Below are 15,869 nucleotides of genomic sequence, written 5' to 3'. Positions count from 1 at the left end.
GGTATTCAAAAAACATGTAGACCGAGCACTGCTGGATATGGTCTAGCGGGCATGGTGGTGTTGGGTTGATGGTTGGACCTGATGATCTTATAGGTCTTTTCCAATCTTAATGATTCTGTATAACTACAGTTATATTCAGTATGCTGCATGCCATATGCAGGCAATTTCAAATACCGACTACAGCTTCAGAAAGCAGCATTGTGTATAAATCCTGTGTAATTCAGGAGTTTCAGACGTTTGTGTTCTGCTGACCACAGCGTTTTAAGTCTAAAGGAAATTAAATAACCCCTGGCATATCAACCGATGTTAACAAAGGTTCTCCCTGACAAATAAGGTAGCACTCTACACCCACTTTGTTCAGATACTACTGATCGCTTCACCAGATGCAAGTCACTGAAGTCAGACCCTTTGCACACTTATTTCTACAGCATCTACAACATTCTGTTTCACTGATAAATAATGATCTTCTGAAGCGTCAGATATTCATCCAATGCTTACTACTTTCCAAAGAGGAGATCAATGTGAAAATTAATCAGGCTACGTAACTGCATGGGCATTTTGTGCCAAAGAATTTTTAAGTACTAGTATTTGTCATGAGGCTAATTGTGATTTTAGAAGTTATTGGTGCAAATACTGAAGTCCATTCCACAATTTTTTCTAATTTTCTTCAAGAGAATTGAAGTGAAGAAATTGGGTTTATTGGATTTTTTTTATTTGAAATAGGAAATGGAAAGTAATAAGGTGCAGGAGTGATAGAAAAATGGCAAAGGTGGGAGCTGCAACAGCATAGAAACCCCGAGGGACAAATATCAAATGCAATAAAGGAACTACAGGACCAGAATGTGAGCTTTGAAAATTCAATTTTTTTTCTGTAAGAATGGAGGTTTCAGAGGCCATGCATGGTTTCAGCCATGCTCTTAGACAAGCAACCTTTTAGTATTTGCTTGACTAAATGTAAAAGCATTACTGTAAAAAAAAAATGGAGCAGCTATCGTGGACCCTAGCACAGTAAGATATTTCTGCGCATTAAGGAAACATTTAAAAAGTATAAGCTCTTTTCTTGGGAAAGTTTTTTTTTTTTTCACTGCTCAACTGTTTCTCTGCTTTTTTCAATAACTGTTTTCCAATAAATGTTTTCAGTTGCCTTCTATTCTTATCTACTCTTTTTACATTCCAGGTGTTCATAGCTATTTTTTATTATTAATGGATCATTTAATATAGCACCTCAAAACCGTTAGCGTACAAGTAAGAGGAACAAAAAAGTGACATAGGAATTAACAATGAAATTGCCTATTGGAAAATGTATTTGATAAAAAGACTGAGACACTTTAAGTGCTACTTTTGGCCTGTAAAACAAAGAAAAGTTACTTGCACAAAATTATTATGTGTTTCTAAGCAGAGCCAGACTCTTGCTATAGTATCAAGTTAGAAAATTATGTAAGCATAGAGAGTATATATCATTTATCACCACAATGTAAAGATTCCACTTCTCTGTTCCCAGTTAACTGATTTCTCCCTGAAATCAATGAAAGGGTGAAAAGAGACGTGTTGTATCTCAGGCAACAGAACTGAATTCTCTTGCACAAATCAGAATTTTGGCCATAAAGTTAATTTCTTGGCTGAGATAGGCTTCCCACGTAATTTCTCTCTTGATGTCAATTTGTTCTGCCTCATCTTCATAATCACCTTCTGATTCTTCATGACACGCAAGCTATCACATGCTGAAGATAACAACCTTCTTTAAGGAGAACAAGAAATGAGGAAACAAATGGAAGTAAGCACACCAAAAATCCAGGATGTTTTATGTCTTCCATCTTCCTGTAATCTCCAAAGTAAAACCATGTAGTTGTTTAAAAGAACTAAAATGGGCCTGATATATTTACTTTCTACCAGAAATACTGAAAGGGGGAGAGGGATGTTCTGCTCAAAATGAAGCAATGGATAATTTCACAGGCACAATAGGAGACAAGATGTAAAGCATCACTCCATTCTTCCCCTTCTATCTACCTAGCACATCAGCTATCACATAATCAGTGTTCGGCAATGTTCCATTTTGGGCCCCTCACTACAAGAAGGACATTGAGGTGCTGGAGCGTGTCCAGAGAAGGGCAACGAAGCTGGTGAGGGGTCTGGAGCACAAGTCTGATGAGGAGCGGCTGAGGGAACTGGAGAAGAGGAAGCTGAAAGGAGGTTGAGGAGAGGTGGGTGTTGGCCTCTTCTCCCAAGTGACAAGTCATAGGACAAGAGGAAATGGCCTCAAGTTGCGCCAGGGGAGGTTTAGACTGGATATTAGGAAAAATGTCTTTACTGAGAGAGTGGTGAGACACTGGAATAAGCTGCCCAGGGAAGTGGCGGAGTCACCCCCACTGGAGATGTTCAAGGAAGTGTGGATGTGGCATTGCGGGACATGGTTTAGTGGGCATGGTGGTGTTAGTTGATGGTTGGACTTGATGATCTTACAGGTCTTTTCCAACCTTAGTGATTCTGTGATCTTCCTGCCTTCTGTGTTCTTCCCACTCCCCAAAGTTACAATTCCAGTCCTGGGTACTCCACGAAGACTTCCTTTTTTTCTAGATTATGGCACTTTTACATCACTCTTAAGTGCTTCTACAAGCTCTGCGAATATAGAGGGACCAATACTGCAGTCTGTCACATGTGGTGCAGAATGGCAACTAACAGTGCAGATCTCAAGGAACAGTGCAGAGAGGAAAGGCTGCTCTCAAAGGATTACAGCAGCATGAAACCAGTTGTTTAACATGTACATCTTACAGGGCTGCATCAACCAAAAATGCTGCATAAACTAAATGATGTGTATTGGTGAAGTGCGTCTATTCAGAAAGACGAAAGACAAAAGATTTGATTTTGTTCATCGTTCATGTGAATTTAGCTCAAGGTCAAAAAACAGAGAAAAGCTGGTATAACATTTGAGAAGCTGTCAAGAATCCCACTGATTATTTTCAGCCCTATAATTTCTTTCAGCTCTACTAAGAAAGCTGAAGTTGCCTGCAAAATCTTTGCTCTCCAGAGCATTCTCAAAGTATTTGCTACTATAAGCAGACACTTAAAAGCCTGTATAGATATTCATTGTATTCTATTTCTCACCCATGGAAGCCACCAGTATGTAGTGAAACTAAATACTGTAACCTCTACATTAAATGTGTGCTTCTTATGATACACAATTTAAAAGATAGTTAACGTGGGACATACTGTGATGAGCAGTTATGGTATTTAAACCTGAAGTAATTTTCTAACTAAGGAGTCTGGTAACAATACAGCCAGAAAGGTGCAGAAAGCTTTACCAGATACAAAATTCTCATCTGCTGAGTTTGTACCAATCCATAATGAAAAAACAGGTCTTGTCACAGCCATGTTTATTATAAATCCAGATGCTGCATTCCCATGAGATAACAGAAAAATAGGTACTGTAAAAGGTGAATGTATATGAGGAAGGCTAAAATTCAAAAGCTCAAAACCAGCCTCAAGACAATGAAAGGAGGAGCCAGCAATGAATAATAAACATCCTGACAAATATAATTTAGCATATTAAATGCTGCTGAATCTTATTCTGTGGCCTATATATACCTTAGAAAAATTCTAAAATACACCTAGGAAATTTTTTTCAGACACACTCCAATAATGTTTTACTGTCCTGTGTTTATGTATTACAATCCTGTAATTGAAAACCCTACCCTTTTCTTTTTTGTAAATCAGTTAATTTTTTATATTTAAGCATGTCTGGTGCTAAGACTTATTGCAGATAACCACAGAGCACAACATCTGCCCAAAAGCAACACATTCAGATTAAAAAGGTCTGACACAGGACAAGTTTGGGAGAATCGGGGCTGAGATCTTTTTCTCGCCAAGCTACAAGCATTTGCCAAGTGCCAGCTATTAAGGAAAATCTTTATTAGGCCAACATCAAAGCTCTTTCGATAAAGAACAGCTTTCACTTCAAGTAATCCATGTCACAGCAATTTCATGTTATTTAATTCTACTGCTGCTTTAGCTAGCATCTCAAAAACAGCTGAACTCATATACGCCAAGATATGGTCTTCTCTGCAAAGAGCTGATAGTCTGCTGAAGCAAGTTTTGTGTGCAGTGCAACGGGTAAAGCCGAGTTTCCTACGACGCCTATCATTGCTCAGCTTTGGTGAGTTTAGTATGAACTTACTTTGTTTATACAGAAGGTCTCCTTCAGTGTGACACCTTATTTTCCTAAATACTGTATATTTACCCCCAAGGCATTAATATTATTGATAAAGTCACAGGAAGTGTTTTGTTAGATCAGAACTGTACCCTAGTATCCTGTCCGGCAGCGATCAGGAACTTGTGTTTCAGAAAAAGAAGTTCCTCATTTTGAATTCTGTTTCCTGTCTTTGGAAAAACAAGTTAACAAAGGTAGTGCTTCAACACCTTCCACTCTCCTCCTCAGGTTCACTTCCACAATGATACTGCTGGTAGGCAATCTACTGATACTGCAAGTGGTTTGTTAGTTCTTTGATAAAATGGTCACTTAAAAAAAAGCCCTCAAAGTCTTTTAGTGGTGCAGCCAGATAACTGATAAAACTTCTCAATTCAAGATATAATAGCAAGTAATTTCAAAAAGGTATCTTCCTCTGAGCTTTATGACAAGCTTTGCTGTGCTACAGACAGTTTCTGTAAGGGTATGTAGAACGTGAGAGCATTTGGTTCATTAAGTCATCTGGTTAAGGATTGTTCAGTACAAAAGAAGTAAGAAATAAGGAGGAAAGTGATATATTAAACACACACAGACACACAAAAATTGCCGAATGAGCAGGTGGTAACAAAGAAAACAGTGAAGAGCAGAACTTTTCAGGCCATTAAAGGAGCTACCGAGGAAGCCACCCTGAAGACGATCAACCTGAGCTTTGCCACTGCTAAGATGGGGGAAACATGATTATCAGGAGTTTTACAACATATTTTAAGGGGTGTATGGGGGGGACTGCAAAACTTTTTATGGGATATCAGCAGGGGCTTGTGGGATTATGCAAAACTTACTATGGGATGTTCACAGAATTGGCCAAAGGCAGGGAAAGGAAAGATCAGGGTGGATCTAGGGGGACAGGTAGGAAAATGAGGAGGAGGGGGGCTCACATGTGACCAGGCAGCGGTCCACTTCACTGTCTGTACTTACATTATATATGTCCTCTGTGTGTGTTTGTGCGTACATACGCTTGTCCAGGATATGTGTGAGCCTAAGACCCCTCCCAGGTCCAAAAAGTGTACATGGATGGACTTCACCATCCAGAAGCAGCAACCCACAGGTCTCAGACACCACTGGATTCAGCAGCTCCCATAAGTTCCTTAGGCTTATTTTTAAAAAAATCCATTCTACAGATTGCTCATGGGAATAGTAAAATAACTGAACTTAAAAGGAAAATGGTGAATTTTATTACATGTAAAATACTATCAAAACATCAAAGAAAATGTTGAAAAAATTATACTTCTCTGCACTGCTACAGTATTCTTACAGACATTACTTTTAACATTTAAAATTTATTAGAAAGAAACTTTAAAAGAATTGCATGGAAGTGAAATACAATTTACAGAATGGTACTGCAAGTAATTTATCATACAATTAATGCTATCTTGTGCACAATGAAGAAGTCTGTGCTGTTGTTTTGCCTGCTAGCCAGCCTTCCAAAAGTATTTTACCATACCAATTGCATTACAACTTGTCTGTGATGATACTATTTACCACATGAATAGTGAAGGAGTATCTCATCACAACGGTATTTAACACCCCACTCTGGATTATATCTTACTTTGCTTTTAGTTCAAAATGATGACTAGTTCAAGCTCTCATTTACTTGTTTCTCCTTTTTAACTCCATTCTGTAATAGCAGCTGTTACCATTGCAGATGCCACATTCTAGCTGGCAGTTCCACTGTGAGACATGCTGGCAGTGTTCTTAATAAGGAATAACTGCCTGTCTTTGGGCAGTTAATCTAAAAAAAAAAAAAAGAAAAAAGAAAAAATCATCTAATAAGGTCTTGCTTTGGAGTCTTGCCGAGTGTTTTTGTCTAATTATTTAAATAATGAAACTATGAAGTTAGATAGAGGAATTGAGACACCACTCCAGTATGGGAATATGTTGGCCACAGGACTGAAGTTTTATAAAGACCAATGAATTCAACTTATTACTTAGTTCATAGAATAAGGCATGTATCCTTATACGTCCATGATACTCATGAGCACACGCAACTGTGCCCTGAAGACAGCTGGAAAGAAGGATTTAATGACAGCAAAATACTGTCAACAGCACAGTCGTATCCCATGGAAAATACTCTCAGTCACCAGTCCTTCCCATTTTTCAACCTGTAGCCACTTTAAAATATCTTCCCATTTAAACATTTCAATTTCTAGAATAGTAATTGAATGCATTATTATGCAGTTTCTCTTAACATTAACTAACTTGCTCGGAAGCAGATGTTTCCCATGTCTATTTGGGAGCAAAAAGACCAATATGGCAGGTGGGTATTTGCTTAAATGACCTTAGAGCAGTCTGACTGATTACAGGGGGCTAACTGGCAGGTAGCTGCAAATTTTGCTTGCAATACAGTTGTCCCTGGCAGAAAGATGACTGCCGTTGTACCTGCACAGTGAGACAGATGTCTCTAATTATCATTTTGATGATGTTAAGATATCACAACCCTTTGCCTGCCTAAAATACAGGCATTAAGTTCAGTTTCTTAACTGCCAGATGTCTGGTGTGCTCAGGTTTTCTGACGAACAGGGAGGAGTTTGTGCAATCTAGCTTTCTGAATGGCAGCTATTTCCTCGGACTACAGTGAAATTCAATTTTCTATTTGACATGGAAAAAAAGGAGTATTAATCTGTAGAATATATTCAATTCACTGTGAACTTTGTGCATATAGAACTTAAGTTGATGTACCTAATACAGGCAAACAATAAAAGCAGGCATTGAATAAACCTTGCTAAAGAAACTATGCTGATGGATGATTCAGCTGCGCTGATGAAGAAGCCTCTAGGACAGTAATTGTAATTAAATCATTATCCTGAGTTAGGAAAAAAAATACCTTGTGTATTTCTGATCTCAGCAAATGGCAGGAGCCATTTGCATAGCACCGCAAAACGCAGGGTAATGAACTAGTTGTCAGGTAACCAGTGTGAAGTACTAGACGGGTGAGTGGGACCCCCTGCAGGCCTCATGCACGGCGGGCAGGCAGCAGAGTCATCCCCTCCCCCGCCCCGGTCGCCCACCGGAGGCACCGCACGGCGCACGCCAGCCTGGCCGACAAGGCACACGGGAGCCTGGCACGGGCAGCGCCTGGCACTGCCCTCAGGGAGAGCGTAACCCCAGGCCTCGCCAGGAGGGGCAGGCAGCCGCCACCACCCGGCGCGCTCCCCTAAGCCCCAGCTCCCCCAGGCCTCGGGGGGGCGGGGGGCGGCTGCAGGCCCCGCCCCGCTCCGCGGCGGCGGTCGGGCCTAGCGCAGCTTCCGGAGGAGCCGCCGGCCGTTCCGGGCGGGCGGCGGCGCCGCGATGAAGCTGACGCGGCAGAAGCACGCCAAGAAGAACATGGGCTTCTACAAGCACAACTTCCACTTCCGCGAGCCCTTCCAGGTGCTGCTGGACGGCACCTTCTGCCAGGCCGCGCTCCGCAACAAGATCCAGATCCGGGAGCAGCTGCCTGGGTACCTCGACGGCGCCACACAGCTCTGCACCTCCCGGTAGGCCGCGGCGGGCGCCGCTACTGCAGGGGCCCGCCGGCCAGCCCCAGTGCGCATGCCCGGGGCGTGGAGATCACGGCGGGGAGTGAGCCGGAATGCGCATGCACGGGGGGGACCTGGAGTCGGAGGGCGCGAGCCGCATTGCGCCTGCGCGCGGGGAGCCGGGGCTGATGTCCGTGGTCCCTCAGCCTCTCCTCAGCCACCGCCGGTGGTGGGGTGGGAGCCGTGGGCTCGCGTGGTTACGGGGCCGAGGGCGGTGGCTGTGGTGAGGAGGTAGCGCTGTGCGCTGTGGTTAACTTGCAGAAGGATAGGAGCTTCTGTCAGTACCAGCTGCCTTTCTGGAAGATGGCAGAAACTGTTGAGGGATGAGGTGGGACGAGGGGTAACCCCGGTGTGTGAGGGACGTCTGGGTGGGCCTCTGACCGCTCTCAGCGTCTTCTTGACGAAGTGAGAACAACAGAGGCAAGCTCAGATCTCTTTGGCAGGGAGGGAATTACTGCTTGTCTGCAGCTCCAGCCTGCCAGTAAGGGATTGTTTTGAAAGTAGCTGTTTTCAAGGGAGAACAAGGGTGTGCTAGACAAAGGCGTGGAAGTAAAGCATGCACACTAAATATCTAAGTTGCCTTGAAGTTGCCTTTGTTTTTTACTTGACTTTGTGTATTGCGTATGATAAAATCTCCCTCACTTGGATTCCTGCCATGACAGAATAGCCAACTGCCCATCATGGAGGCAAGTGCTGAACATACCAGGAAAATCTATACCCTAGGCTACAAAAATTAAACACTGAGCTATCTTGCAAAGCATACAGAACTGGCCTATACTTCTAAACAGCAGAAAGAATCGAGCCATGACCTTAGCTGTGAAAGGTTTGGGAATCGCTTTGATCCAAACTATTCCAGTCGTGTCTAAATGTCACTTCTTGCTTCCTCCTTTCAGTAATACCTATTGGTCTTTTTGACCTGTTTTCACTTAGGGCAGCTGAATGAACTCGTTTTTTCTGTTGTCAGAATGCTAAGTTGGTGATGCAGCACTTCGATGGCATGACCAGACCTTTCCTGAAGAAATGAGCTGGCTTTCAGTGAGAGTCTTCGCAAAAAGAACAGGCTCAAGTCTCTGCAAAGGCTGTCCTCAAAGGCTAAACTTTCTTCTCTGGAAAGAAAAATAGTTTTATTTAATATCTTGCAGTTATTTTGGAGATAAATGTAAACTAAATGAAAGTTCCAAAGACGTTTTTGGCATGCTTGCTTCTTCTAATCAATCACCATGCTACCGTATCCTTGAAACTGTATGTCAAGGTCATACATTCCTACCACTATCCACATTTAATAGTAAAGACTTAGTGGCCACAATAAGTTAGGTTTCATCTCCTGTTCATATCTGAGTATACAAGCTAGCATCCTCATAGACTGCTATGCTGTCCTGTGTGAACATCTGCTGTAACTCCTGCTAAGAAGAGGATTTTAGGTTTGCGTTTTATTGTCTAGTTGGAACATTGTGGAGCCATAAACTTCCAGATTTTTAATGATACGGACAATCTTTTTTCTTCTTTTGCTTGAGTCAGTTGGATTCTGATAGCGAGGTTGAAGCAAGGCAATAGATGCCAATAAAGAGTTTGACTTGCATGCAGTGATTAATCACTTTGTGCTAATTCAAGTAATTTTATTTGTTAAGTAGTAGTTCATATGCTAGGTGATATCTGAACATAAATATAAGGACTTAGCGTTGTCACTGATATGAAATACTTTTAAATTATTTAATATAACTTAATGTTGTTACTGGTTAATCTTGTTTGGAACCAAGGAAGTCTTGCTGACATCTTCAGATGGGCTACTGCTTTCAGATTACTGGGTGCCATTTACAAATCATGGAGCCTGAACAACTGGGCATTGCTCGTTCCTAATTAACTTGTGTCAACCTTTTGCTGTTTTAAAAAGTGTGTATTTATTTTCTCATTTAGAAATCACTGTTGTTTTTGGTTTTCAGATGTGTTCTGAAAGAACTGGAATCACTGGGGAAAGCACTGTATGGAGCAAAATTAATTGCCCAAAGATTTCAAATTCGAAACTGTTCTCACCACAAGGATCCTGTGAGTGGTTCGGCCTGTTTACTTTCCATGATTGAGGAGGGCAACCCTCATCACTTCTTTATTGCTACACAGGTAAATGCTCATGGGAAACGTAACTCCATTTCATTTGAAGTGATCCTTTGATACCTAAGGATAAGGAAACCTACAGAAACCTTGAATATGAGATTTTTAAATAGCTTGTGGGAATTAATCTTGTAAAGCCTTACTCACTCTTAAATGTATTTGCTAATTATGAAGTAGGGAATCTTTTGTCTTACTTGAACAACTAGGTATTTTTACCCTGGAAGGATATTGCTTAGTTTAGCAGAAAGTGTAGAAAATGTACTGACTACCTACTGACACGTAAGAAAACCACTGATGAATGTTAATATGCTTATTGCTTGTGTGTGCATCCCCTGCCCTGAACTGTTTTGCACAGTAGTCTGAAAAGTGAAAATAAGTGTTAAACAACCATATAACTTCAATTTTAAGAAATTTTGGAAGTTTTAACTAAAGAATAAAGGTAGAACTTGTGTACAAATAAGAAAGGCAGGTTTTTTTCTTAGGTCTGTTTTTGGGACTGTATGTGTAAATTATACATACTATATATAAAATGTTTTACAGTAAAATTCTGTATACTTATGTAAGATACAAGGAGTTTAAAATGACTTGTTATAGAGAAATTATCTTACTTCTTGTGGTGTACTACATATCAGTGAACTGGGACTTTTTCCTCAAAAAATGCATGTATGCTTATACATGGGTAAAAAAAGGAAACGTTAATACATTTTCCATCAGAAGTACAGATAATCAGAAGGAGGGAAATTCAAGTTTAAATTGCTCTGAAAGGCACTGCCAGGTATATCTGCTAGGTTAAGTTTCTTATCTTTTTCATAATGTAATTTATCTTCATAGTTTTGTATTAAAAGTAGGTGCATTTGAATTGCAAATATCATTTAATCCCAAAATATTGACTAAAGTATTTAATTTTACAGGACCAGGATTTAGCAAACAAAGTGAAAAAGAAGGCTGGCGTTCCTCTCCTCTTTATTATTCAGAACACTATGGTGCTAGACAAACCTTCTCCTAAATCTTTGGCATTTGTTCAAAAGTTGCAGATGAATCAGCTTGTTCCAGAGCACCAAAAACAAAGTATTGTGCAGCTTAAAGAAAAAGAAGGACTAGCAAAGCGAGAAGGTGAAAAGAGAAGAAAACGTAAAAGGGCAGGCGGCCCCAATCCTCTCAGCTGTCTGAAGAAGAAAAAGAAGAAAACACAGGAGGGTCAGGAGCCTTCTGCTGAAAAGAAGAAAAGAAGAAAAAGAAAGCGAAATAGAGTTAAAGCAGAAGCCCTGCAGTCAGTGCAGAAGAATGAAGAAGAATAAAATCATCTTTGTAAACAATGCAGGACTTGAGCATTGTTTGAACTTTGCAAAAAGAAAGATTGATATGCAATCATGTGAAATCAAGTTGTCAATATTAAAACTTATTTTTATGAGGTGGTACTGCTTATTACTGCGTCTCAACATTTGCAGGTTATTGTCCTAATAATTTATTCTGTTGTTTAGTAATTGGGTTTGTGACAAAATATTTAGGAACCCTCATGTGTCATTATTCTCTCCAGCGTCTTGATTCCTGCTATGGAGTTCATGTGATCAGTAGCAATTTTTAGAAATGCTTCTTGGGTTTCATATGGGTTTTGGTGGGATACTAGACTTCTTTCTAAATCTAGGTTGTTACTCTTACTAAAACTAGTTTTGACAGTTGTTCTGTTACAGAATGTGGAATTGACCTAGAAGAGCATAGTATCATATTTATCTGTATTGTTTGAATACAAAAGTTAACTCTTTTGCAAAGTGACCGGATGGCCTCAAGAAGTCCTTCCAGCCTAAATTACTCTGTAAATGCCATATGAACTGGTATGTCTGTTGTTCATGATTGTTATTTATTAAGAAGATCGTGAACGGCGTGTGATTGTGTTGATATTCCTGACATTATAATGGCATCTCTAGTGTGTCTAGTTTATCTCTAGTTTATTCTTCCTTTTTAAATAGGAAGAATGCAACTTGAAAATGCTGAATCATAGCATTGACCAACACCTAATGCATCACTGCTGTGTATAGCATAGCTGTGGAGGAGTCCTGAAATACAGCCAGCTGACAGTGATGGGACTCGGACCCTGCTGCACTTGTTTCACCGTTCTGTAAGGTTATGAACAGAATAGAACTGGGTTGGAGGAGGGAGCTGCCAAAAATATTTCAAGTACCTGATTTTCTTTAGTAGCTGTTTTCTGTACCTTGCATGTTTGGTGGCATGAGGAGGCAGAAGTGAGTGACTGAGATGATGTAATGCAGGGGTATGCGGTATAGTACATGCTGTGGCATAGGTGTGCTATAACAGTATTCCTAGTCATCTCTTACCAGATTTTTTACTTTTTCTGGCTGCGTTTCTACTTAACCAAGATGTAATTCTTAAAAAGAAGGCTTTCTGTTTCTTTACCTGCGTGACTAAGCCATGTTTTTTAAACCGTCCTTCAACCTGTGTCATAAGTTTACAAAATACTTCTCACTTCTGTATTATTTGCACAGGCTGTTAAATGTCTACAGTATGTATACAGCTATAATGTGATTCCTTCTATTGGCTTTTCAAATTATAAAGGCAATTGTTTCACGGAGTTAAGAAAGCAGCTTGAGTGATGGGAGTTGGCCAGTCTTAGTGGAAACTGCAGGGTCGTTCCCTAGAATCTGCAGAGATTCTCTCTGGCCAGCACAGGAGAGGTGCATCGCTGTGCTCTGTGCTTGCAGCACAGTATGCTGCTGCTGTAGCCCCAGGTTGAAGCCGTTCCTCGCAACACAGCTGTTGGGAGTGGACTGTGCCTTTATTGTTCCACATGAGAAACCACGTGCGCCTTGGTAGCTGACCGTGAGAGATGGCAGCAGCAAGGAAGTGTGCTATACTCTAGATTAAAGCTTTAATTAAAAATTAAAAACAGTCATGCTCATCATGGTATTGTTCTACACTGCTAATAGTGAGTCCTGAGGAGAAATTTAGTAACTCCTAGAAATTCTTTAATGCAGTATATTTGTTTAATGTGTATCACCTTTCTCAAGCTGTCATATTCCCTTCTTCACTTATTTGGGCACAGTGCCATGTTAATGTGGTTTTGCTTCCCATTCCCCCCTAAATATTGCTTGTATTTCTTCCCCTTCCCCCAACCCCCCTGCAGAAAGCACTGCTATAAGTAAAGCTTGGAGAAGACAGCAGAGATGGTTCATCTTCAAAATCTCATTCTGAGTCAAAAGTATATTAAACCCCAGTAACTTTACTATAAATACTGTTTTTAAAAATTGAGCAGAAACCACACCCTAATTATTTACAATAGTCACTTTCAGTGCCGTTGAAACACAAAGCTTAAATACACCTTTTTTGAAGACTATAGACAGAAACATAATTATTGCAAAAAAGAGTATTTTAACAGTTCTCTAATGACTCCCACCTTAAGGAATTTAAAACAGTATTTATCTGTGTTTCCTTAGTATTTTGTTAATACAAACTGAGTCCTGGTGTTGCCATTGGGAAGAACTGGAATGAAAAGGGAGTGAGCTCTTCAGAGAACAGCTGTGAAATCTGCGGCATAGCTGCAGCTTTCCTCCAGTGAGGTAAATAACTTGCCTTTCAGTTTTGGAAGAGAGCTCCTGCCCAGGCAACCAGCAGAGGCAATCAGACCATGTGTGGTTACCATTTTGAAATTTGAAAAAAAAAAACCCCACCCTAGTTTCCAAGTAAAACAGGTCTGCCAGGCCAAAGCTGACAGGCTGTATTTATAGCGTTAGATCAGTAATGCTAAGAGCAGCCTGTAACTCTGAGCTGGCATGGACTGGCTCAGTCCCGGCTGCGCTCTCATAGCGCACACCGGCGTGGCTGCCTGCCAACGGCCCTGCGTGGATGCTCTCTGGCTGCGCTGCCTCTGCCTGCCGGGATTTGGAGGAGGTTTAGCTGGCCCAGGCTAGAAACCATGCCAGAGTCCCTCTAATAATTCAGCAACCTGAGTCACTGGGAGCGTCCCCAGGCATTGTGGAAAACGCCGCCGTGCGAGTACCTGTAGAGTTAACTCTGCCGTTGTAGGTGTTCAGCTCCACGTTGTGCCCAAAGCCATGGTGGCCAGTCCCACTCCCTTATTTATCAATAAATGGTCTGGAGAGCTGGCCACATCTCTAGTATAGACAGGGTCCCCAACTGCCTTTTCTAATAAAGTTTGGGATCATTTTGCTGTAGCGTGTCGGAGGGACTAGTTTTGTTTTTGAAACTACAGAAAGGCAGCAGTAAATTAAAAGGAGCTTGAGCGGAAACTTCTTTGCAACTATTGATTTCCTCTTTTCTCAGACAGGATGAATGTATTCCCCAAATCCTATGCAGTACCTCACTAAATCTTTTTTTAAAAAAGAGGGAAATAACCAGTGTTGTACAGTACAATGTATGCTACATGTGCAGAGTAATAGAAGAAGAAAACAATAATGCTTCAGCCGCAGTCTGGAGGGCATTAATGCTGAATTTAGGACAGAGTCTCATCTACCAGCAGCAGAAGATACTTACCCAGACTGCCTGCCAATTCAATTGGCTGGATTTATACGTTGGTGTGATCCGCTATTGTACAATAAATCACTCCCTGAGCATCTGTTAACGACACTAAATAGATGAGTTAATTAGAAGCTTCTGGAACCTGGGTTGTTTATGAATCATTAAAGTAAATATGAATATGGTATGACTTGAAGAATAAATACATTCTGGTGGTGAAAGGAAAATAGGATGTCCAGAGCAGTCCTGCTCATTTGTTTTCAGCTACACTGATACGGTGTGAATGACTTCTCCATCAGCTTTAGAGTGTTCCTGGAGTTTCTTGAACATATTCTGTCAGATACAAGATGAAGAACATCAGAATAATACCATTATTTATACTCATTACATATTTCATATAGAAGTTTCACAAGCAGCTACTGTATATTTCATATCTCTGTGTGGGTGTAGTATCTCACACAGGGAGCAGACAGAGATACGGGGAATGAACAAATAAGAGCCTCAGCAGGTGTTATCATTTACAATTTCAGGGAGAAAGATTGCAGGGTAACAAGGGAGAATGACAGAAAGCAAAAATTTTCATACCCAGAGAGTCAGGAGTGAGAGAGAGACTGCACCTTGGGATTCAGGAATGGCCTAACTAATGCCGGGAGAGGGGCTTGTGATGTATTTCTGGTAATTATTATGTCTCTGCACTCTGAGGCCCAAATTTGTCTTGGAGAGCTCAGCTGTCTGCCCACGGAGGCAGTCATTTTGCAAAAGTTGCTGCGTCTTGTCACAGAAGAGTCAGGCTGGGCTCTCTCGGGGGGACTTCATTTTCTGATTTCTTCTCCTGCGGTTGAGAGGGAGAGCATGCAGCTGCGCTCTGTGTATGGATACAGGGAAACAACGAAGCTGTTAACAAGGGTCCAATCAAAAACAACCCAGAGCCGAGAGCTGGGAGGAAGAAAAGCGGCAGTAGATTAGTCACTGGGATTTAAAAGAAACCAAGGAAGAGAAGAAAATATATATGAGGGTTTCTGGGTGTTAACTGGAGGAAAGAAATGGTCAGTAGCAAAAAGTGAACCAGAAATGGCTTAGTGGTCAAGGAGAGTAGGGAACAGAATAATAAACCATAAAAATTTAAAAAAATCTTTCAAATTCCCTTAAGAAAACTTCATTGCCCTTTCTGACTCAGTTTCTGCCTTTCCAAAACAGGGAGCTGGACTCACTAACCCGCTCACAGATCCTGTGTTGATAACTGGAGAGTTCCTGCAGAGTGTAGGTCTCATGATGCCAAACACTCCTTGTCTTTATGGTTTTTCAATATTACGCACTTTGCAGCACTGGCAGGTTTGCAGCCAAATCCTCCTTCTGCAGAGCTTGCCTGACATTGCGCGTGGCTCACTGCCCGGTACGCAGATATTACATCCAGGAGCAATCTTACTCATGCCATTATTGATAGGGTGAATCCATGTAGTTAATTGCTCCTGAGGGTACTTGCAGCAATAGCCTGGGATAGACCGAGGCTCTTCTGGCTG

General features: G+C 41.2%; 1 protein-coding gene across 1 annotated transcript; it reads left to right on the top strand.

Moving 5' to 3' along the window:
* Nucleotides 1–7,514: 7,514 nt before the first annotated feature.
* On the top strand, nucleotides 7,515–11,366 carry UTP23 (UTP23 small subunit processome component). The gene is made up of 3 exons (XM_059815605.1): nucleotides 7,515–7,713; nucleotides 9,696–9,870; nucleotides 10,773–11,366. The coding sequence occupies exons 1-3, from the start codon at nucleotides 7,526–7,528 to the stop codon at nucleotides 11,157–11,159; spliced, it is 750 nt and encodes a 249-aa protein (XP_059671588.1). The 5' UTR covers nucleotides 7,515–7,525; the 3' UTR covers nucleotides 11,160–11,366.
* Nucleotides 11,367–15,869: the final 4,503 nt, after the last annotated feature.

The sequence above is a fragment of the Gavia stellata genome, chromosome 3 (genome assembly GCF_030936135.1).
Source record: "Gavia stellata isolate bGavSte3 chromosome 3, bGavSte3.hap2, whole genome shotgun sequence".
NCBI lineage: Eukaryota > Metazoa > Chordata > Aves > Gaviiformes > Gaviidae > Gavia > Gavia stellata.
The sequence above is the reverse complement of the archived record's forward strand: the minus strand, read 5'-3'. Positions and strand labels throughout refer to the sequence as shown.

Coding starts and splice junctions, on each gene's coding strand:
- UTP23 (XM_059815605.1), top strand. CDS start 7,526: ATGAAGCTGACGCGGCAGAAGCACGCCAAGAAGAACATGGGCTTCTAC. Junction 7,714..9,695: donor ACACAGCTCTGCACCTCCCG/GTAGGCCGCGGC, acceptor TTTGGTTTTCAG/ATGTGTTCTGAAAGAACTGG. Junction 9,871..10,772: donor ACTTCTTTATTGCTACACAG/GTAAATGCTCAT, acceptor TTAATTTTACAG/GACCAGGATTTAGCAAACAA.